Genomic DNA, 25,152 nt, shown 5'->3' with positions numbered 1-25,152 from the left:
ATACTATTTGTAATTTAGTTCGAGCGCTTCAAAGTAGTGATTTTTGGTTTTTGTTATCAGTTTTTGTTATGTTTATAGTTTATATGTGATGTGATTCTAAATGCTATGAGTTATAGTATGATTAATTTATTGAATTCATGAATTTGTAGCTTAGATATGGCTAAGCTATTGAGTTTTGGGTTTAATCAAATTGTAAAGATAACTATAGTTAGATTTCATCTCCTGGTATAAGAATATGTTCATTTTTCTGGTTATGATATATATCAGCATATGCAAATTGCTCGCTTTTTTCAGTTTTGAAATTTGGGGAACTTATTTTTTTGGGGTAATTTTCAGCTTGATATGGGTAACTTATACAAATAAATGCGCAACTGAGTATATGCCGTTAATAATCTTATGTTGTAAAACTAAGTTCGCTGATGATGATTCTCGTGTACAGGAAACTTTGTATATTTATGCGTGATTTTTGGGGTGTCAACATGTAATCTTGTAATTCCAGTGGAGTAATCTATCTACTTTTAGATTAACTTTAGCATAGTTTGGGATGGCCTATATGATGTTAATATATAAGACATCAGAAAACTAATCTCCAGCGTTGTTTATATTAATGTCATGTCATATGAAGATGTTGTATCACATCGCATGAAGTAGCCAAAGTAGCAGCTTTCGTATATCTTCCTTCATTAACTCATGTAAGGTCAAATTTAGTCCTAGGAAAATACCTTTTACAAAGTAGTTTGTAAGGTTGAATTAGTAGTGTTCATTAGAATTAGGTGCTTTATGTTTAACTTTTTATTACTGATCTATATGCAAGGGATATATAGCTGATTACAATTTACAGCTCCTGACCCACTAGCCATTACTACTAAAATGTCAACACTGTCCCATGATTATTCAGTGTATGTGAAGCATGTGTCTAGCCCAAGTCACAGTGTGGTGCTGCATCATAACGCAAGGTGGACTCCTCAAATGGTGGTTTCAAAGTCAATGTAGATGCACATGTGATGAAAAATGGTGGTGTTGGTTTCGGTGTTGTGGCTAGAAAATCGCAAGGAGAAATTATGGGAATGGTCGTATGTAGGAAAGCTCTTGTTGGGATCCTCTTATGCTGCAGTTGCAGCTTTGAGATTTGGGTTTCTAGTGGCAGGAAGATTGGTTCTACATAATGTCATCATGGAGAGTGATTCAGAGCAAGTGGTGAAGCATGTTACAAGTAATGTTGTGGGATATGCACATATCTACTTATTCTATGAAGCAGTGAAGAGAGCTGGGACTTCTTTTAATGTTGTATCTATTGTTCATGTTGAAAGAGTTGGGAATATTGTTGCTCATTTGATTGCTAAATGGAATATTTGTATGGACACTAAAAGTGTTTGGTTTGATTTGTTTCCCCTGTGTTAGCTTTGACGGAAATCGACTTGCTATAAAATTTTCTCCACTTTTCTTCTAAAAAAACATAATATGAGAAACTAATGGTATCAACTAATGTTGGGCAAGGTGGGTTGTTGGGCTAGGGGACTGTGTGCAAGGGGGGTTGCTGTGGGTGGAATATACACATTAGTTTATTTGAAGACTAGACACCACCCTAATAATATCATACATTACTTGAATTGATTACACAAAGGATAACTTATACTATGATAAGGGTAACTAATAAGATAATATGAGGAACTAACGATTTTATATACTTAAGAAGTAAACAAGATACAAAAGTAAACTATCATAAAAATGAGGGCAACTTATAAGCTCATAAAGGGAATGAATGAACACAAATATATATTTGAACTTTCAAAACAATAACACACGTTAACTTGACGTTATTAGATAAAGGATGACTTAATGGTATGATAAGGGTAACTAATTAGATAATATGAGGAACCAAAGATTTTATATACTTAATAAGTAATTAAGATACAAAAGTAAACTATTAAAGAAATAGGGGCAACTTATAAGTTCAGAAAGATAATAAATGAACACAAATATATATATTTGAACTTTGAAAACAACAATACACGTCATTTTGACGTTGATTAGACAAAGGATAACTTATAGGTTGATAAGGATAATTAATAAGATAATTTAAGCAACTAATGATTTTATACTTGACTAGTGATTAAAATACAAAAAAGTAAACTATTAAGAAAATATGGGTAACTTATAAGCTCGTAAAGGTGAAAATGATCATAAAGACGATATATTTGAACTTTGAAAACAATCGTACATTACATTGACATGATTATATAATAGATAATTTAAGAATTATGTTTTAATTACCCTTCTCTAGCTAAAAGTTATATATTGAGTTTGTTTTGTTTTGTCAAAGTGTTACAAATTTAGTTTTTTAGACAAAAGTGAAATATTTAGTAGTATTAGCAACAAAAATTTAGATGAAAAGTTAGTATTAAAAAGATAAAACTATTAAGGTCCACAAAATAGAGATTTCTTTAAATAATTACTCATTAATCATCTACAAAGTTACTCATATAGTATAAATTGATAAGGATAACTAATTACATCATATGAGCAACTATTAATTATTCAAACTTAACTAATAATGAAAATACAAAGGTAAACTATCAAGGCAATAGGGATAACTTTAAGCTTATAAAGGTAACTATTATGAAAATAGGGGTAACTTATAAGTAGGGATGGCAAATGGGCGGGGCGGATGCGGATACCCCTAAATCCACACCCACCTCCACCTAAATTTTTCATACCCACCACCTACCCGCCAACCATGGCGGGTACAAGTTTCCATATCCACCTCCGCCCATGCGGGTATAAGGTTATACCCACATCCGCTCCACCACCCAAGTGGATATCCATTACCCACCTATACCCGCCCATCACCTAGGTGGATTTTCCACCCGCCCACCTGATTTATTTTCTATATATAACCTATTACATAAATTAATTATTAGAAACACCCATTTCAAAGAAAAAAAGTACACATTCTTAGTATTCATATTTCTTAATTATTTTTTACAATTTTATAGATTTATGAACATAATTCTTTATTTTATAAAGGGTAAATTAGTAAATATTATACGGGGCGGGCGGATATGGGGCGGGGCGGGCGGATTTGGGGCGGGGCGGGTGGATTTGGGGCGGATGTGACCTCATATCCACCACCTACCCACCACCCATGGCGGATTTGACTTTTCGTATCCATACCCACCCACTACCCACCAAAGTCATATCCATACCCGCCCCAACTGGGGCGGATGCGGTGCGAAACCCGCCAAATTATACCCACCTGCCATCCTTACTTATAAGCTCATAAAGATAAACTCTTTTTTTTTTGTTTTTTTTTTTTTTTTTTACTTCTGTTCTCCAAATCAAGCATCTTCTTTCCTATTTTCCTTCTCTTAATTCACGTTCTCCTCCCCACATTAGCAGCAACCCTCTTCTTGTGACTCTTACCTCAACATCAAACACATCTTTCTTTTTTTGTTAAAATCACTGAGTTTAGATAGGATATTAATCCTTGATTCATTCACATCTAACCGAACAAGAGTGTTGAGCTTAAAGAAATCGCCTCCCAAAGCCTGAGTAACGACATAAAGACACATAACATCACAATTATTAGAATGTATGACAAACAAAAAAAAAGAACGTCATGAGGAAGTTTAAGAGTTAACACCACAAAACAAAAAGAGAAAAGCAAGACTTTGAGAGCATAAAAATTTGCAATAACTAGACAAAGATATCACGTGTAATGCAGACATAATTAGCTTATTGCTAGTAAAGTATTAAACTGGAAATTCCAGCCAAAATCAAATAGCCTAAAGAAAGCAGCTCTAATTCCTTCCTAGTGTCTTAACTTAGGGCCAACATAGCACTAGACCTAAGTAACATGTGACAGCACGAGCAATCACTCAACACATAAGGATAACTAAAAAGATGATAGGGGTGACTAGTAATAGAAGATGAGCAATTAATGATAACAGAAAATTAATCCAACACAATAGGCAAACAAATGTGCACAAGTGTAGCAAATAAGTGAGGAAGTGAAAATCACTCAAAACACAATCAACAACACCGATTGAATAATTCAAAAAGTTTCAGCCTAAAAACATATTGAACATATACATGATTAATATACAACAAAAGTAAATACAGTAAAGTAGTGAGCAAATAAAGCCAAGCGAACAAAAAGGTTTAAGATACATATTATACAACAAAACTTAAATGTAACATGACATTCAATCAACAAAACAGAATAAAAAAAACTCAACAAATTTTTTGAACACACAAGCAAACACTAGCAATAAAAAGTATAAATCTAAACATTCATCAATTTGTTAAAATCAAAAATCTAACTAAAATTAAAAACACATGACTAACATCTGAACTGAAAAACATAAAACAAAGTCATAAAAGAGAACCAACAACCACATTCAAAAAACGAAAATCACATCTAACAACATATATGTAACACCCCGATAATTCTCTTTTTCTAGAAAATACTTTTATAATAAACCTTAGAGAATTACCCAGGCATTATCGCCCGTGTGATAACGTTTCGGCTTACTCAGAATTTTGCAGCGGAAAACAACTTCTAAAACAACTTTATTGAAACTTTCGAACCAAACAATGTCAGAACTAAAACACACCAACTTAACTATTGTCTGAAAACATAAGTTCCTATGAAAACAACTTAAATGATACTAGTAATACAAGAGTCTCTCCATTCCAGATTCCCAATGAGATGCATCTGCGAACCTGTAATGTCAATGTTGTCTTGACTCTGCTCCCCGAAGGATCACCACAGGATCAATAGGCAAAGCCATGATCACAACACAACAAGCACGTAATCAGCAAAGCTGAGTACTACATATCAGACATAAATAATCCTAAACATGATACTACAAAATAACATGCAGGAACAAATAATAACATAAGTATGTAATAATCTGCAGACAACTTTTACTGAACTAAACTTAAACAAACTTTTTATCACTTAAATGGAATAGTTATTGGGACGAGTTGTCTTGCCTACTAAGATGAAATGCGGGCGCGACTCCGCATTTCAGAGTGACCTGCGATATCGAGGAACCTTTGAAATAAAGAGGGATGGTGATCAATCCATTCCTAGAAAAGCTATGGCACGCTCACCATAACCCCAACCCTTATGTCCAACTCCAGACGTGCACCAGTCTAAAGTCTATAACCTATTCTCGTTTCACTTTACGTTGAATATATTTTATTACTTGTGTTGACACAACAAATAAGCAACACATAACTAATACTCAAACAATCATAACAGAATCTCTTTTTATCTTTGGATTAACAAGTGATCACAACTTATCAACCAAGACTCCTTTACTTCCTTTTTAACATTTACCAACTTACTTGTTGAACCTAGCCAACAATAAACTTTACCTTTATATAGGTAGAACTTGTAACTTACCAAATAAGGTCCACGGTCCTTATAAGATAATAATAATACTCAAGAATCCATGTAAAACATGATTCACTCTAACTTACATTAATTCACTCACGAATTAATAAATAAACTTGACTTATCTTGCTTGAATCAATCTTCCATACAAACATTTATAATCATAAACACTTCTAGTTTACATGTAGCACACAGGCAAATAGCATGTAAAACAATTCCAGTATTCATATATATGAACAAATAGAGTCCTATACATGATACTAATAAATAAAATACTCTTAGAGCATGCTTTTAAATCACATAGCACGTAGACGATGTACGTACCTTGTATAAACAAATCAGTAGGCCACTTTTACTCGCTAAAATTCTCCTACTACGAAATCTCCGCCTAGAAAATAAAGTAACGAAAATAAATATCTCGAACTAAAATTTACAGCAACTTTAAAACGATCAAAACCCCTTAAACATGTTTTAAAATCGTTTTTACGTACCAAACTTTCGTTATTTTTAATCCCTAGTATAGTACAACTATTCTAGTGATTAAAAATCATTTAAAACTCTTAAAATACTTATTTTCTGAAATTACAGCACTTATAATATTTAATAAACCTCTTAAAACATATGTAAATATAATTAAAATCATAATTTAAGACAATCTCATAGTGTACAACATAACACTATGATTTTCTAATAATTTACACCCAAAAAAAAACATACTTTGATAATTAAAACTTCAATTTAAAAATAATAACAATTGAAATTTTATTCTTTCAATATATAATATATATGAAATAAATATATAAGAAAACGAGGAAAGCATCAAAAGGAAAAAGGAACAAAAAGAGTGAAATACCGAAATCGCGAGTGAAATATGGCAGCAGAATTGCGAAACTTGCAGAGGCCATAACCAATAGAATAAGAATCGGAATTGAGTGATTCTTGAGCCTAAATTCAATAACTTTTCGAGATCTACAACTTTCAAGAAGGAAGTTTTGGCTAAAAATAAACGGAACTATGAGAAATCTAGCCAATCAGATTCGGGTGAGAGAAAAAAACGAGTGAAGAGAGGAAAAAGAAAGTGACGTGAGATTGAGAGAAAAATAATGTGTAGGGTGAAATAATTTGGGTTTTTAGGATATATATAAAGGCTTTTCTTTATGGGCTTAGGAAAAGAGATTTTAATTAATAAAACTTGATGACTAATAAGATGGGCTATTTAAGACTTTAGTCATCAAATGACTCTTTCCCTTTTTATCACTTTTTGGGCTTTCGATTCCATCAAATTTCCTTTTCAATATACTTTTAATATTTAAAACTCTTATTAAAACATGCTTAATTAAAACATTTCAAATTTTATTAAGCTATGAAAAATAATTTCAATTGACTTTTAAAATAGTCAACCCATTTTAAAAGCCAAATCATTTTCCAAACTCATTTGGATTTAAATATAACTACATAAATACTTTAATATATTTATAAAAATTCTTTAAAATTGTGGGGGATTACAATATAACACTATATTTAACAACTTACGTTCAAATTCAGGAGCATCTATAACTATAACAACAGCTTCATCAACATTCAATTTCCTCGCAGCTAGCTTTCTGATTGTTATCTTCCGATTCATGATACGAAAACAAAAAACAAATACTTAGCTTCTTCGAAAAATATTTAATGAAAATTTAGTAAATCTTGTAAAAAATTAATGTGACCATACGAAATTTTCTCTTCTAGATCTAATAAAAGGTTCACAATTTTTTTTTCGAATAACGAGATCTAGATCTAGAGATTATAAGAATTAAAGCTCAAAAAAGAATTGTAAACGAAAATAAACTAAATCTAAAACCAAAAAACAAAGGAAAGCTTACTCGAATTATCAATGGAGGATGAAAAAAGCTGCACAAAACAGGAAGAAGATTGAGCTTAGTGTAGAGAAGAAAGTTTCAAAAGATAAACGAAGGAGAAAGGAGAGAGGAGAGAGAATGTTATTGCGTTTCAGAAGATAAATGAAGGAGATAGAGGAGAGAGAAAATTTTTGGTAACAAAAAGTTGTTTCATATTCACCGCACGATCAAGGATGAACGACCAGATTATATTACTTGATTTATGTCCGCGCGATGAAAGATCAACGGTCACGACTCAATGTTTTCAGTTTTCATATTAATAGATGTTTTCACACGATCAAGGATCTTGTGAAAACACTCATGAAAATGAAAACCGAAAACAGAAGATCTAGGCCATCAAATAATATTAATCAGATGATCTAAGGGCTGAAATTCTTTCTCCTTCTCCTCATAAAATCCAAAATAACCCCCTCTCTCTTCCTCCTCTTTTTCGCTAAAAAAAACACCCAAATTCTCTCCTCAAACAAGGGTGATCCTCAAAAACCTAACTAGATAACAGCTTGTTTACATGGAGAAACTCGTCGAACAAGCAGAAGTTATGAAGAAATGCGAAATACATGGACAAACTCGTTGTCATAACTCACTCTTCCAGCAACTAATAACAATACTTTGGAAACTGATAAAACAGAGTATGCTACACCATAATGAACAAGATAAACAGAGAGAACATGAAAAGTAAAAAGTAGACAATACAGGCTCATATCAGAAATATCAGAAATTTCGTGAATATCAGAAATTTCAAATTTCATATCAAAATACAATCAAGGCTCAAAATACATGCTCATCGTTATCAATCTTAGGCTCAATCGAAGATAAGATATGTAATACTCCGTATTTTGGAGTTAATTCGTAATAATTAAGAAAATAGCAAGAAGTTAATAAAATGGTATTTTAGTATTATTTACAGAATAATAAGAATATAATAATAATAATAATACGAGTCGGTTTAGTTAATTTCGGAGTTATAAAGGCTAAACCGAGTTCACTCGATGTAGGGTTGCCACTTTTAGAAGGGTATAAAAAGGGAAAATAAGAGGAGAAATTTCAGAATCCCTAAGTTTCCCTTTCTCCTCTCAGCCGTCATCCCCTTCTTCTCTCTCAATTTCTCTCTCCTCTCTCGCTGGTCTCTTCCCTCGCACTGTTCTTCTTCTTCTTCTCTCTCTCTCTCTCTCGCCGTTCGTCCCTTTCTTCGTCTCCCTCGCCGGGTTCCTTTGCGGATCTTCGTCGAGGTGTGCGAGCGAACGTTGCTGTGCGTGCGGAGACGAGCGAGCGAGGTTGCTCGAAGACTGCAGTGTGTGCGCGATCCTTCGACGAGGTTCGAGGGTGTTCCTGCGAGCGACGAGGGTAGACGAGTTCGAGGTGTGCGACTGCGAGACGAGCGAAGGGTCGCGAAAGGGCTGCGCACGAGTGTGGTGTGTGCTGTTGTGTGAAAGGACGAGGGCGATTGTGCGAAGGTTGTGCGGGTTGTGAGAGGTTCAGTGCGAGTGGGGGTGCGAGCCATCTTCGAGTGCGAGTGACGAAGATCGGACGAGGGGGTGCGGTTTGTGCCACGAGGCGCAAAGGGCGCGCGAAGAGGGCAATTGCGCGAGGCTGCTGCTGCTGCTTTGTGTGGCGTGCGCGAGCGGTTGAGCGTGGTGGTCGCGCGAGTAGGCGAGTGTGGTGTTGCGCCGTTGCCGGAAACTGTCGCCGGAACTTGGTTGCCGGCGAGCTTAACGGTATAAAACCTATTATATATTGAATATATTATATTAAGTTTAATTTTATGTATTGTTTTCGTAATTACGTTAAGTTATAATCAGTTAATTAATAATTCAAGATAATTAGTTTATTTTATAATTCTGACTATAATTGCGATTATGACTTTCGGACATAATACTGGATTGGACATAAGATTTTGGACATAAGACATGGTTGGATTTATGACTTAATTGGTTTGGTAAAGGTAGTGGACTAATTACACTAGCTAAGTTTAGTTCGCTCACTAACCGTTGACTCCTAAAAGACGCTAAACTCATTAGAATAGAAAAGTAACGAAAATTCATAAACAAGGGGTCTAGCTATCGTTTATTTCGAATTATTAAACCGTATAGTCTTAGTTACGTAGTAGTTGTTAATGTTATCAACGACGTAGCACTAAAGTTTTTATTTAACGGTTTAGGTCCCAATTTCATAAGAACTAATGTTAATATACTTTCTCCGCTACAAGGTACGTACGCGTACCTGTTTAATCCCAAGTATTAGTATCATGATTAGGTTGCAACCTATGCTATTGGAACCTAGAAGCATGATAGGGAACGTTTGATTGTTGAGATTGTTTGGTTAGACATTTGTAAATTGAAATCGATATGTTGCATTGGAATGCGTAATTCTATCGTAGTATAAATATGAGCATTATTAATCTTATCCATAGTGTAACAAGAGTGTTACAAGAGATATGATTTGAGCATTTTAATTAGTAAGAGAACATGTAAATGATTCTATGTATCCATAGTGTAACAAGAGTATTACAAGAGATACGATTTGAGCATTGTAACTAAGAGAACAGGTAAATGACTCTATGTGGTTATGAAATGAATGGACAATATTAAAATGAATTATGGCAATAACTTGTAGCTGGACTCCCTATATGTGATGAACAATGGGGGGAGTGTGGGACTTGTCCTACGCTCCTACGCAGACCTACTGTGACGACAATAGTGTCCTTATATTTTTGATAACTCAAGTAGGCGGAAGGTTCCGTTCGATCTTGGGGGTATGCATACTAAGGTGATGGGTGTGAGACGGAACAAAACCGTATTTGCATTTCATCTAATAGACCTAGTGTCTGTTAAGGATTCAGTAGCCCGTATGATTCTAGTAAGATGACGGTGCCCGTTCGATGCCAATAAAGATTAAAGATTAAAGGTTAAAGGATGTAACATAATGTAGCATCATGCTTAAGATTGTTCATGTGTGATCATTTATGTTATGTATTCAATGGTTCATTACGTACTCAGCATAGCTGATTGTGTGTTTTATGTGTTTGATGAACTGCGATGAACCATTGATGCTCAATGGGGAGCAGACTAGGTGTGCTGGTGCTGCTGCATATCCAGCATACGGGGCTAGGCTTGGTATTTACATTTAAAGCATTTTGAAATAAGTATTATTGGTTTTTCTAAGACTTATATAAATGGTTTGTGGTTTGAATGAAAGGGGCATTGATGATTCCCGAGTTGTATTTATATTTTAATTCCGCTGCATTTTAGTTTTCGGAAATGTTTTAAGTTATCATTAACTCTTATTATGCCTTGCGTTCCATCGCGGCGGTAACGCCCCGAGTCGACGCACGTAGCAATGATAGACACGTATGGATTTTGGGGGTGTTACAAAACTGGTATCAGAGCCTAAGCTCTGATTTTCAAAGACGTTTTAAAAACGATTTCAAAATGGGTAGTATGGGATAGGAGCATATAGAACATATTATGTTATGTGCATTAAGTCATAGGAATGAGTTCAAATGTGATTTCGTTTCGTGTCTTGAACCCGTATGTGTTGTTCGATTGTTCAATTGGAATTGCGAAAGATTCTTGCAATATTCAAATATGAATAGGTTAAGAGGATGTACAAAGTCACAAAGATGTTTCAAAAATGGTGTTGAACTAAAACCTTATTTTGCGACAAAACTATTTACTTGATTGAAACGATCATTTTATCTCTTAAATACCTATATATAGGAGATATGTTTGAAAACCTTTAATGATACTTTATGATATTCCTTGTTATGGTTGTGACGTCTCATGTGAGATGTTGTGTTGCAAGTCAATAAAGACTTAATATTTGTTCGTGACAATGCTTGCTATATGTGCAATGTGTATTGGTTAAGAAAGTACAGGATGATGTGTGTCACTGAGATAGCTATTATGTTATTTTCAGCGTAGAATGGTTCGGCGGGAGGCACCCTGAAACCTCTCTGAATATCGAGCAATCGATACGTGACTTGGTGCAAATCACTGCCAACCTAGCCCAAGGTCACAATCGTGAAGGGGATTTATCGTGAAAAGGTTGCCCGTAGGAACCCACCAATACTGAATGGGAAAGGGGGACCTGAGAATTAGAGAACTGGGTTGGGGAATTCGATAAACTTTTTTCACCTATCCTGCCCTGATGAGAAAACTGTGCCCTTAGCGAGCTACTACCTTCAGGGAGATGCTCATTTCTGGTGGATCCAAGCTAAGGACAACCTCTGAGTCAGCCTAGTTTTGGGTGGGAAACTTTCAAAAAGGCCTTAAGGGACAAATATTACCCTCCATACCTTAAGAAGCAGAAAGCCCAGGAATTTATGATGTTGGAACAAGGGACTCTGTCTGTTGAGGAGTACTACCGGAAATTCATCGAGCTGATGAGATTTGCCCCGGAAATAGCACCTACTGAGGAATCTAAAGCCTCACGTTTCGAACTAGGACTTACCCTTGACCTGCAAGGAAGACTAGGGGGAGATACATTCACCTCTTTAGATCATGTGTTTGGCAAAGCTGCTCATCTTTATGCCATCAGGAAGAGAGAGGAAGGGGGTAAGCAGGGTGAGAAACGAAAGATAATCCAAACCTGAGGTCCAGAAGTTTGAGAAAAGCATAATGGGAACCAAAACCATCAAGACCCTCAAAGGAATTTCGGTAAGGGACCCAATAACAACAACTAATCCCAACAACAATAACCGCAATAACAACACCAATAACCGCAGACTGAGCGTGTGTATAGGTGTAGAAGTGCCCTAACAACCATCCTGGTAGAGACTGTGAGGGTAACAAGGTGGAATGTCGAGAATGCGGGAAATTGGGACATAGGGCATATGAGTGCTACTCGAAGAACAAACTGAACCCCAATGGCCAAAAGAATGGGAATTATGGGGATAAGCCTCGAAATGGAAATGGAAACGGGAATGGAAATGGGGAAGTGCTTACAATGGGAATTCTAACTACTCCAAGCCTTAACCAACACCAATAATCAGACATCTAATGGGAACAATGCAACCAATTCCCAAGATAAGGGCAAGGGGAAGCTGTATATGATGTCGACTAGAGAAAAGAGGCTCGAAAGGATGTTGTCTCGGGTACATTTTCTATCAACTCCACTCCTGTTAAAGTATTGTTTGATTCTGGAGCATCATTGTCATTTATTGCCCATTCAACTGTTAGGACTTTAACATTGATCGAGTCTGAGTCGATTTCTATGCCTATAGTCATTCCGTCTGGGAGACTGTTAATTGCTCTAAAAGATTTCTAAAAGTGCCACTGAAAATAGGAGGAGGTTTCTTTCCTTCTGACTGATAGAGTTTAACTTATCAAACCTAGACGTTATTTTGGGGATGGATTGGCTTGGAAAGTACATGGCTAAGATAGACTGCGATGCGCAAAAGTGGAACTGAGGATCCTTCGGGAAAAAGAGTGTCATATAGGAGAATACCTCGAGAACCGGATTAAGGTGATCAATGCCTTCAACTTAAGAACTACGTAGACAAGGGATGGCCTCTATTTATGTGTTCGGTGAGAAGAATTGAGGATGATCCGTTGGCCTGAGGATGTGCCATAGTCCGAGAGTTCCAGGATGTTTTTCCTGAAGAATACCTGGTATGCCACCAAGGAGAGATGTAGAGTTCACCGTTGACCTAGTACCTGGGACTGGACCAATTTCGAAAGCCCCATATCGAATGGCTCCAGCAGAAATGAAGAGTTGAAAAACCAGTTGGAGGAACTACGACAAAGGGTATATTAGACCTAGCATGTCACCATGGGGAGCACCGTCTTATTTGTGAAAAAGAAGGATGGTAGTTTGAGGTTGTGTATAGACTATCGGAGTTGGAACAATGTCACTGTGAAAAACAAGTACCCATTGCCTAGGATTGATGACTTGTTCGACCAACTTCAGGGTGCGGGGATGTTCTCCAAAATAGACTTAAGGTCAGGTTACCATCAATTGAGGATTGTTGATCATGATATACCTAAGACTGCTTTCAGGACTAGATATGGCCATATGAGTTTACGGTAATGCCTTTTGGGTTATCTAATGCACCTGCAGTTTTCATGGACCTTATGAATAGGATCTTTCGACCCTACCTCGATAAATTTGTCGTTGTGTTCATAGACGATATACTGATCTATTCTAGGAGCAAGGAGGACATGAGGGTCATTTGAGAGTCATTTTCAGACACTTAGGGACAACCAACTATATGCGAAGTTTTCGAAGTGTGAATTTTGGTTGGAAAGAGTGTCATTTTTGGGTCACTTTGTCTCCAAGGAGGGTGTTCAGTAGATCCTGCAAAGATCAAAGCCGTGAGTGAATGGCCTACTCCAAAGAATGTCACAGACATAAGAAGTTTCTTGGGTTTAGCCGGTTACTATAGGAGATTTGTGAAAGACTTCTCCAAAATAGCAAAGCCCATGACCACTTTGATGAAGAAGGATTGTAGGTTTAACTGGAATGAGGACAGTGAGAAAGCCTTTCAAACGCTCAAAAAGAGGTTAACATCAGCCCATGTCTAACCTTGCCTAAGGGAATGAGGGATATGATGTGTATATGATGCGTCCAAGAATGGGTTGGGTTGTGTTCTTATGCAAAATGGGAAGGTCATAGCTTATGCGTCTCGGCAGTTGAAGCCATATGAAGTCAATTACCCAACACACGACTTAGAATTGGCCGCAATAGTGTTTGCCCTAAAAATCTGGAGACACTACCTTTACGGGGTGACTTGTCGAATCTTCACGAATCACAAAAGCCTCAAATACATCTTCACCCAGAAAGACCTTAATATGAGATAGCGCAGATGGTTAGAGCTCATCAAGGACATATGACTTAACGTTCGTTGCTGATGCGTTAAGTCGCAAGTCTAGCCATAGCCTGAATACATTAGTCGTTGCCGACAAACTTTGTGAGGAGTTTTCTAGACTCCAGATAGAAGTTGTTCATGAAGGGGAGGTAGAAAGATTGCTGAGTGCCTAACCATCGAGCCCAACTTTCTAGACAAATAAGAGAAGTCAACCTGGGGATGTGAAGCTTGAGCGAGTCAAAGCAAAGCTTAAGGAGGGAAAAGCAGAAGGGTTTGCGATCCATGAGGATGGAAGCATAAGATATAAGGGTAGGTGGTGTGTCCACAAAATGTGAAGAATTGAAACAAAAGATAATGAGTGAGGGTCATAACACGACTTATTCCGTCCACCCAGGGGGATAAGTTTATAAGGACCTCAAGAAGATGTTTGGTGGCCTGGATGAAGAGAGCAGTAGCTGAGTTTGTTTCCAAGTGTCTAACGTGCCAGAAAGTCAAAAGTGAACACAAGAGACCTCAAGGAAAGATTCAACCTTTAGACATTCCGACATGGAAATGGGACTCGATATCCATGGACTTCGTTGTAGCCTTACCTAGGAGTCGGGGAGGCAATAATACCATATGGGTGATAGTGGACAGACTAACCAAACAGCAAGGTTCATACCTATGAAAGATACGTGGAGTATGGAAGCCTTAGCCAAGGCTTATGTGAAAAATGTCATTCGATTGCATGGAGTACCCACGAGTATAGTATCAGATAGAGATTCGCGATTCCTTTCGAATTTCTGGAAAAAGGTCCAAGAAGCATTTGGTAGTGAGCTATTGATGAGTAGCCTTTCACCCAGCTATAGACGGTCAAACCGAAAGAACTATTCAGACCTTAGAGGACATGTTGCGAGCATGTGCCTTAGAATACCAAGGATCATGGGAAGACCATTTGGACCTCATAGAATTCTCATACAACAAAGCTACCATGCTAGTATTAAGATGGCACCATTTGAAGCACTATATGGGAGAAAGTGTCGTAGCCCTTTGTGTTGGAACGACATTAGTGAGACTGTGGTGTTAGGACCTGAGATGATTCAGGAGACATGGATCAGGTGCGATCATTCAAGAAAAGATTAAGGCTGCACAGGACAGGCAGAAATCCTATGCGGATCAGAAGCGAAGGATGAGAATTACGAAGTCGGGGAAAAAGTATTGCTTAAGGTGTCTCCAATGAAAGGAGTGATGCGATTCGGGAAAAAGGGGAAGCTAAGCCCTAAATTCATAGGACCATATGAGATTCTGGCGAAAGTACGCAAAGTCGCTTATCGCCTAGATTTCCCAATAACTTAGAAAGGGTCCATAATGTGTTTCACGTATCCCAACTCCGGAGATACGTACCTGATGAGTCACATGTACTTGAACCGGAAAATGTCGAGATAGACGAAACCAGATCCTAGACCGCAAGGTGCGTAGATAGAGGAATAAGGACGTCAGAATTGTCAGAGTGTTGTGGAGAAATCAACATACGAGAAGCCAACCTGGGAAGCCGAAGATGCAATGCGTCTGAAGTACCCTGAGCTTTTTCAAGAGGTACGTGAGTTACGGGGACGTAACTTTTCTTTTAAGGGGGAAGAATGCGATAGAATTTCGCGCTTTCACCCTAAAGTATGTTAATTATGATAGTTATTTGTAGTTATTGCTTATCTGTCGCTTATCTGTTGTGCAAACGTTAGAAAATGCTTATGAAATTTTGGGACTTAGAAGTGCAAAAGATCGTCGTTAAGACTGGCTACCTCCAAGTTTCGGGACGAAACTTCTTTTAAGGGGGAAAGCCTGTAATACTCCGTATTTTGGAGTTAATTCGTAATAATTAAGAAAATAACAAGAAGTTAATAAAATGGTATTTTAGTATTATTTACAGAATAATAAGAATATAATAATAAGAGTCGGTTTAGTTAATTTCGGATTTATAAAGGCTAAACCGAGTTCACTCGATCTAGGGTTGCCACTTTTAGAAGGGTATAAAAAGGGAAAAAAGAGGAGAAATTTCAGAAACCCTAAGTTTCCCTTTTCCTTTCAGCCGTCATCCCTTCTTCTCTCTCAATTTCTCTCTCCTCTCTCGCTGGTCTCCTCCCTCGCGCTGTTCTTCTTCTTATCTCTCTCTCTCTCGCCGTTCATCCCTTTCTTCGTCTCCCTCGCCAGGTTCCTTCGCAGATCTTCATCGAGGTGTGCGAGCGAGTGACGCTGCTGTGCGTGTGGAGACGAGCGAGCGAACGAGGTTGCGCGAAGAGTGCAGTGTGTGTGCGAGCCTTCGACGAGGCTCGAGGGTGTTACTGCGAGCGACGAGGGTAGACGAGTTCGAGGTGTGCGACTGCGAGACGAGCGAAGGGTCGCGAAAGGGCTGCGCGCACGAGTACGGTGTGTGCTGCTGTGCGAAAGGACTAGGGCGATTGTGCGAAGGTTGTGCGGGTTGCGAGAGGTGTGTGAGTGGGGGTGCGAGCCATCTTCGAGTGCGAGTGACGAAGATCGGACGACGGGGTGCGGTTTGTGAAACAAGGCTCGAAGGGCGCGCGAAGAGGGCAATTGCCCGAGGCTGCTGCTGCTACTTTGTGTGGCGTGCGCGAGCGGTTGAGCATGGTGGTCACGCGAGTAGGCGAGTGTGGTGTTGCGCCGTTGCCGGAAAACGGTCGCCGGAACTTGGTTGCCGGCGAGCTAACGGTATAAAACCTATTATATATTGAATATATTATATTAAGTTTAATTATATGTACTGTTTTCGTAATTACGTTAAGTTATAATCAGTTAATTAATAATTCAAGATAATTAGTTTATTTTATTATTCTGACTATAATTGCGATTATGACTATCGGACATAATACTGGATTGGACATAAGATTTTGGGACATGGTTGGACTTATGACTTAATTGGTTTGGTAAAGGTAGTGGACTAATTACACTAGCTAAGTTTAGTTCGCTCACTAACTTTGACTCCCAAAAGACGCTAAACTCATTAGAATAGAAAAGTAACGAAAATTCATAAACAAGGGGTCTAGCTATCGTTTATTTCGAATTTTTAAACCGTATAGTCTTAGTTACGTAGTAGTTGTTAATGTTATCAACGACGTAGCACTAATGTTTTTATTTAACGTTTAGGTCCCAATTTCATAAGCGGAACGTTCGATTAAGACAGCGAAAATTCTCCGCTACAAGGTACGTATGCATACCAGTTTAATCCCAAGTATTAGTATCATGATTAGGTTGCAATCTATGCTATTAGAACCTAGAAGCATGATAGGGAACGTTTGATTGTTAGGATTGTTTGGTTAGACATTTGCAAATTAAAATCGATATGTTGCATTGGAATGCGTAATTCTATCGTAGTATAAATATGAGCATTATTGATCTTATCCATAGTGTAACAAGAGTGTTACAAGAGATATGATTTGAGCATTTTAACTAAGAGAACATGTAAATGATTCTATGTATCCATAGTGTAACAAGAGTGTTACAAGAGATACGATTTGAGTATTGTAACTAAGAGAACAGGTAAATGACTCTATGTGGTTATGAAATGAATGGACAGTATTAAAATGAATTATGGCAATAACTTGTAGCTGGACTCCCTACAAGTGATGAACAATGGGGGGAGTGTGGGACTTGTCCTACGCTCCTACGCAGGCTTACTGTGACGACAGTAGTGTCCTTATATTTTTGATAACTCAAGTAGGCGGAAGGTTCCGTTCGATCTTGGGGGTATGCATACTAAGGTGATGGGTGTGAGACAGAACAAAACCGTATTTGCATTTCATCTAATAGACCAAGTTGTCTATTAAGGATTCAGTAGCCCGTATGATTCTAGTAAGATGACGGTGCCCGTTCGATGCCAAATAAAGATTAAAGATTAAGATTAAAGGATGTAACATAATGTAGTATCATGCTTAAGATTGTTCATGTATACCTCATTTATGCTTATATGTATTCAATGGTTCACTACGTACTCAGCATAGCTGATTGTGTGTTGTTATGTGTTTGTTGAACTCCGATGAACCATTGATGCTACAATGGGGAGTAGACTAGGTGTGCTGGTGCTGCTGCATGATACCGAGCATACGGGGGCTAGTCTTTGGTATTTGTATTTAAAACAATTTGAAATAAGTATTATTGTTTTTTCTAAGACTTACATAAATGGTTTGTGCACTAGTGGAAAAAATTGCTTTTGCTACTTATCAAATGCTCCGGTTAACTAATCAACCCGAGCATTTGTGAAAATTTCAATAAAAAAATTCACAAACGCTCGGGTTGATTAGTCAACCGGAGCATTTGAATGTCAAATGCTCCGGGTTAGTCAGAACCACCCCGAGCACTTAGACCGTCTCTCAATTCATGTTGCATTGTACCTATTTCTAGGATACTTTTATTTCGACCCTCATCATCTTTTTTTCCCTCGATTGTTTTCCCTCCCTCAGTCCCAACTCCCAAGCCCCTCGCTCAAGTGAAGTTTCGCACTGTACTCCACCACCACCGTCCCTCCCTTCGTCATCCTTTACTCACCCGGCCGGCCCCACCATCCCTCCTGCTTCGTCCTTCGTCGGTCTCTCTCTCTTTCCCTCTCCATCAAACTGATTCTCTCTCTCTATCTCCATCAAACTGCTTCTCTCTCTCTTCCCCTCTTCACTTTCGGTCTACTCCTTGGAATGCATGTCCAGGTAGTTTCCTTCGACATTTATTGTTGTAATTTAGTTTTATTGCTGTATTTTAGGATTTTATTTTTGGTTTTCTAGATTTAGGGATTTTGTTAGGGTTTTCTTTGATTTTGTTTAGGGTTTTATTTAGGTCAAAAACTTTATCTCTTACCTCGATTTCCTAATTCTCTCGCCCTCCTTCGTGATTCTTCCAGATCCGGAGCCATGATTGTCATCGTCTTCGGTAACCTCCAACTCGCCGGTGAACAACACGCTGTCAAATTTAGTCGAATTGATGACTTTCATTCAATTGTTCTTTATGTCGTAAAAGTTCGAATGACAGGTTCATAATAATTTGTATTCATTTGAGTGTAGTTAGTAGAATTGGATTGTTGTTCTACTGATGAATTTATCATTATGAAGATTAGCAAACAGCCAAACCTCCCTTCCCCATATTCAATGCACTGCACCTCTGTTTCGCAACCTCTCTGCCCACTACATACTGCCTTGTCACACAGTCACCAGTTTTTAAGTGCCTGATTTCATTGTTATTGTTTTAGTTATATTCATGTCATTGCGAGTTGTGAAATGTGGCATCTTTACATCAATTTAAGAATGATTGTGGAAAATATATTTTCAATTTATGTGAAAGTAAATTTTGAATGGAAAATCTATACTAAAACATATCCTTTTGCTTTTTAATGTGTTCTTTCCTTGCATTTCTGACTGCTAATCATGTTCCTATATTTTCTTATTTCTTTCCTCCCTATCTTTCCTCCCTATTTGTGTCTATTAGAAGCGGGTGGGATAGAGGGAAACAATCTCATGTAAAGATGCCACATACATATTCGCTCTTCATTTACAGTTTACAGTTTATCTAAATAATACAAATGGTTTACATGGTACATACATATTATGCATAAATCCTTGAATAAAATCTCTTCTTACCATAAATCCTAGCTCGCAGAGTTTACATGGTACATACATATTCGCTTTTCATTTACAGTTTATCTAAATAATACAAAGGGGTAAAAAGGATGAACAACTGCAATCATTTACAGTTTGATATGGCCCCACCAACTGCAATGATTGCGGCGGCTCCTACCATTGGAGGTTTGACTATTATCCTTTTCTCTGAACATAGATTTGTGTTTATAACTACTGCTTCTTTTTTGTTTGCTTTGGTGTGGAAAGTTCGTATCAAATTACATGCTTTCATTGGGTAAGCTTATTCATCCACTTCTTATTTGCTTTACTGGGCCTGATGGAGTGTTTGCAGATGGACGGTGGTTTTTATATATTTTTCTCATTATATTTATTAAGTCAAATAACTCTGGAACTGAAAGAAATTTTTGGTTTGTTCTTGTCTTTTGGTGTTTGTTTTTTGTTTGTGTCTTTTGTTTGTTGTTGTAAGAAGGTTATGTTGGGCTACTTGCCCCACTATGTTGACATTGGGTGTGAGCCGACTTCTGTAGCTTTAATGTACAAGGAAGAACGAGTGCTCAGGTTGGGTTTTGTTCATCTTTAACTGGCCCCTAATGTGTGTTTCTGTAGTATTTCTAATTAATCCCTGCAACTGCCTTGTACATTATCTAGTTGAGATCAATTATATCTAGAAAATCCGATGAATATGTGACCAAAGAAAATCTTTTAATTGAAAGGATTCATATATTTACTTAAAACGAAATAGGATGTGTGATTTTATCTTGAAAAAGTTCAATAAGGATGTGGGTCTTTCATTTTGAGCATCGATGTACTTGGTGCTTCTATAGAAATATGACAATTTTGTACTCTATACATCCCCGATTACAACAGCTCCTGTTCCTGGGGTTTTTCCCAACATTTTCCCCTTGACACCAGGGCAGGTATGTGTATCTTAATTGTATGGTTCATGCTATTGTTTGTTTTCTACCATCAGGCCTTCATGTTATCTTATTTTGTGGATGCAGCATGGAACTATTCTTGTCATGCCTGTTCAAGCAATGACTCAGCAGGTTAACTGAGATGATATTTTGCTTTAGGATCTCTTCTTTAGTTTATACATCAAAATTCTCAATAGTTGGTATGAAATTACAGGCTACTCGGCATGCTCGACGTGTTTATGTAGGAGGATTACCCCCAACAGCTAATGAATAGGTTTTTAATTGTTATTATCGTCATGTTGTTCATCCTTTTTACCCCAATATGCAAATGAACTTTCTTTACAGTTAGGAAGATCCTGCCTGTTCTATATGTATTCTGTAAAATTTCATAATTATATGTTTTGTAACGCACTGATTTCTTATGACGTGTTTGTTTTGTTCTTGTGATTTATTTGCTGGTAGGCTTCAGATTATCCTAGATAATCTTCCAGATATTCAGAACCATACAACAACAACAACAACAACAACAACAACAACAACAACAACAACAACAACAACAACAACAACAACAACAACAACAACTAAGCCTTATTCCCAAGGTGATTTGGGGTCGGCTAACATGAATCGTCAACTGGAATTATCTCCTCTGGTCACGATTCCAGTTGACGATTCATGTTAGCCGACCCCAAATCACCTTGGGAATAATGCTTAGTTGTTGTTGTTGTTATATGGTTCTGAATCTCTGGAAGATTATCTAGGATAATTTGAAGCCTGCCTAACAACTACTAATTAGTTATTTTGTCGAATAGATTTAGTTTAGTAATATATTTTTCTTCCTCTTTTTGTCTTTCTCTATCCTATTTATCTGTCTCTTCTCTCTCCTTTCTTGTTCCGTCTTTCCTTTCTCTCTCTTTTTCAACCCCCTTCTAATCCTTAAATAAGATGGTGTAAAAATTTGAATGGAATTGTACTTTCCAACTTGTTGATGCTGCTGATGCAGAATTGTTGATTATATTGTTACCCACTACAGATGGCTGTTGCGATCAAGAAGATACTATATGCTGCTGACGAGAAGGAATTTGCGCTCTCCGAAGCTCAGCAAGTTCTGTCAGAATCCTTGATTTTGATGTAGTTGATCCGGAGGAGGAGAAGAGTGTAGACTGATGTGTTACAGACTCTGGATCATAAGCATAGGTCACTTTCTCCAGTGAAACAATTTATGGTTTCCTTATCACAAGTCATAACCATGTATGCATCAGTGATAAACGCACAATAGCAATGGAACATTAGTTTTCTCATAAGGAAGTTTTGTTGTTTAGTTGTATTTGATTTTGTTACAGTTGATACATTTCTTGGCTGCTCATGTATTCAGTTGTGATTTTTTGGCTCCTGTTATAAGATGGAATTTTTGTTTCGTTTTCGTGTGTTTTACAGATCTATTACTCATGCTGCTGGCCAGCAGGGGTAGCAGGTCTGATTTTTTTTTTTTAAGAAAAGCTCAAATGCTCCGGTTGTTAAGGAAAACCGGAGCATTTGTTATAACAAATGCTCCGGTTTTTCCTTAAAAACCGGAGCATTTAAAAACAAATGCTCAAATGCTCGTATAACATTTGCTACGCGTTAAATACGGAGCATTTGAGGTTTTTTTCTACTAGTGGTAGTTTGAATGAAAGGGGTCGTTGATTATTCTCGAGTTTTATTTATATTTTAATTCCGCTGCATTTTAGTTTTCGAGGCAATGTTTTAAGTTATCATTAACTCTTATTATGCCTTGCGTTCCATCGCGGCGGTAAGACTCCCGAAGTCGATATGACGTAGCAGTGGTAGACGCGCATGGATTTTGGGGGTGTTACAAGATACGCCAAGCATCATGAATTGAGCCGACGACATTCTTCTATGTCGTAGAGAGAAGGTGGCTCTCTTCGATCGGAGAGTCGATGCCGGAAGAGTGAGTTGTGACAACGAGTTTGTCCATGTATTTCGCATTTCTTCATAACATTCTGCTTGTTCGACGAGTTTCTCCATGTAAACAAGCTGTTATCTAGTTAGGTTTTTGAGGATCACCATTGTTTGAGGAGAGAATTTGGGTGTTTTTTTTGAGGGAAAAAGAGGAGGAAGAGAGAATGGGGGGGGGTTCATTTTGGATTTTATGAGGGGAAGGAGAAAGAATTCCATCCCTTAGATCATCTGAGTAATATTATTTGATGGCCTAAATCTTGTGTTTTTATTTTTCATTTTAATGGTTTTCACAAGGCCCATATATATGAGGATTAGAGCAACTCCAATGGTGAACATTAGTAAGGGTGAGCATAATCGGGTACTTGGTAGAATTTCCTAGATTCGGACCCAGTAGGTATTGAAAATCTGGGATTGGAATTGGAATTGGTCTAATCGGGTCCTAAATTTTTGAACCTAGACCCGGAACCGGTGGGTACCAGGTCCAGAACTGGGTACCTAGTTGTAAGTTTAACAACATACTAAGATGGGCCAATTGAGATATAAAATTTTTTTAAAAAAATATATGGGCCTAAAGGCCTACTAAATACTAACTTTTTACTTAACAACTATTATCCTATTACCAATTCTATATGAGTATATAAAAAAAACCAATTCTAAATACCAGATACCCGGACCTATACCCGCTCCAATCGGGTACCCAGAGCCGGAATTGGTCAAACCGGGTACCCACCAGGTACCGGGTCCGACAAAATTCTACCCATAATTGAAACCGGATGCAACTGGGTCCATTTTTGGACCCGGACCCAGTTAGACAGGTCCGGGTCCGGGTCTGGGTCTGGGTACCCGAAATTTCTGGTCACCCCTAAACATTAGGGACTTGCTAGCAAATAAATAAAAAGTTAAGCAATCAGCCCAACTATTGGAGTGAGTAGCTGAAATTTTTTTTTTTTTGAAAGAGAAATTTCATTAATTGAAGGCCAAATGGCATCTACAATAGATATTAAGGAAAAATAAGATACAATCAAACAAGGTTAAATCAAATTCGTCTTAGAAAAAATTATAATGAACCAGATCGAGCAATACGTCGTAGCCCCCTTGTATTTGCTGAATCAAACAGCTATTGATGAGGAAGTCTATCATTCTGACATAGTTTGGGAAGACATTCTTGATCGAGCCATGTTTACCGCATACAAGATTCCAATACCGGATCTGAAAAAACTACAATGAACCAGATCGAGCAATACAGCGCAACCCCCTTGTATTTGCTTAATCAAACAGCTATTGATGAGGAAGTCTACCATTCTGACATAGTTTGGGAAGACATTCTTGATCGAGCCGTGTTTACTGCATCCAAGATTCCAATACCGGATCCGAAAAAACTACAATGAACCAGATCGAGTAATACAGCGCATACCCCTTGTATTTGCTGAATCAAACAGCTATTGATGAGGAAGTCTATCTTTCTGACATAGTTTGGGAAGACACTCTTGATCAAGCCATGTTTACCGCATCCGAGATTCCAATACCTTCATGTTGAGTCTCGAACATCAAACAATAAGAACAATTTCTCATACCTAAAAACCAAAAAAAAAAAAAAACCTACTCACTACTCCCATAGGGGATAAGGAGATCTCAAAAAAAGAGATCAAAAAATCACTTAAAGAGATACTAATTTAATCAACAAAACTAAAAACTGGAAATAAAAGGAGGAGAGGGGCTAACCATGGATGAAAACATCCATGGCAGCCCCTAACTGATGAAAAAGATGTAGAGGAGGCTAGTGTTTAGAGAGAAAAAAAGAGAGGGGGGGGAGGGGGCAGTTTCTTTACCTACTATAAACTTAGGATTTTTTCACCAGGTACCCCTGTGGTTTTTCAAAATACATGGGGTACCCCTGGTTTTAAAAAAATGCACAAGGTACCCTTATCATTTAAGTTAAATGCACCAAATACCCTTAATGACTAACGGTGTCAAGTTTTCGTTAGTCATTAGGGTTAATTAACTCCTCTAACCCTAATTAAACCCTAATTAAGTCCTAATTAACTAACTAAACCCTAACTCCATAACTTGAAACCCTAACCCCACAACCACCACCCAACCCACCACCCAACCCACCCCCACCCCCGGCAGCATACCCCCTCCCCCAACCCCAACCCCGGCAACATCTCCCTCCCCCACCCCACCGCTGGCAGCATCTTCCCTCCCCTAGCAGCAACCACCACCACCTCCCTGTAGACCGAACCAATTTCGAAAATCATTTTTTTTTTCAAAGACTGATTTGGAAAATCATTTTCGAAATAATTTTCAAAAATCATTTTCCAAAACATTTTCGAAATCATTTTCAAATACATTTTCGAAAGAAAACCATTTTCGAAAACCAATTTTCGAAAATCATTATCGAAAACCATTTTCGAAAACCATTTTCGAAACTATTTTCGAAAACCTTTTGCGAAAACCATTTTCAAAAACCAATTTTGAAATCAATTTCGAAAACCATTTTTGAAACCATTTTCGAAATCAGTTTTTGAAAAAAAAAATCAATGAAGAAGAA

The 25,152-nt window shown here is 37.6% G+C and overlaps 1 protein-coding gene across 27 annotated transcripts; it reads left to right on the top strand.

The window, feature by feature from the left end:
• Nucleotides 1–16,263: 16,263 nt before the first annotated feature.
• Nucleotides 16,264–22,056, top strand: LOC104903030 (splicing factor U2af large subunit B-like). 27 transcript variants are annotated; one of them, XM_048636542.2, is made up of 7 exons: nucleotides 16,264–16,816; nucleotides 17,252–17,308; nucleotides 18,996–19,123; nucleotides 19,842–19,893; nucleotides 20,596–20,645; nucleotides 20,730–20,774; nucleotides 21,673–22,056. In XM_048636542.2, the coding sequence occupies exons 4-7, from the start codon at nucleotides 19,848–19,850 to the stop codon at nucleotides 21,772–21,774; spliced, it is 243 nt and encodes an 80-aa protein (XP_048492499.1). In that variant the 5' UTR covers nucleotides 16,264–16,816; nucleotides 17,252–17,308; nucleotides 18,996–19,123; nucleotides 19,842–19,847; the 3' UTR covers nucleotides 21,775–22,056. The 27 variants fall into 27 exon arrangements, 6 of the variants coding, with proteins under 6 accessions (XP_048492499.1, XP_048492495.1, XP_048492500.1 ...); XM_048636538.2 differs by having other exon boundaries at nucleotides 19,787–19,893; XR_007269848.2 differs by lacking the exon at nucleotides 20,596–20,645.
• Nucleotides 22,057–25,152: the final 3,096 nt, after the last annotated feature.

This window comes from Beta vulgaris, chromosome 9, assembly GCF_026745355.1.
Source record: "Beta vulgaris subsp. vulgaris cultivar EL10 chromosome 9, EL10.2, whole genome shotgun sequence".
NCBI lineage: Eukaryota > Viridiplantae > Streptophyta > Magnoliopsida > Caryophyllales > Amaranthaceae > Beta > Beta vulgaris.
The sequence above is the reverse complement of the archived record's forward strand: the minus strand, read 5'-3'. Positions and strand labels throughout refer to the sequence as shown.

Excerpts from the sequence above, each read along its gene's own strand:
- LOC104903030 (XM_048636539.2), top strand. The coding sequence starts at position 19,818 with ATGAACAACTGCAATCATTTACAGTTTGATATGGCCCCACCAACTGCA. Across the intron at positions 20,646-20,729 it reads TCCCCTTGACACCAGGGCAG|CATGGAACTATTCTTGTCAT; the intron begins GTATGTGTATCT and ends TTGTGGATGCAG. Across the intron at positions 20,775-21,672 it reads TTCAAGCAATGACTCAGCAG|ATGGCTGTTGCGATCAAGAA; the intron begins GTTAACTGAGAT and ends TACCCACTACAG.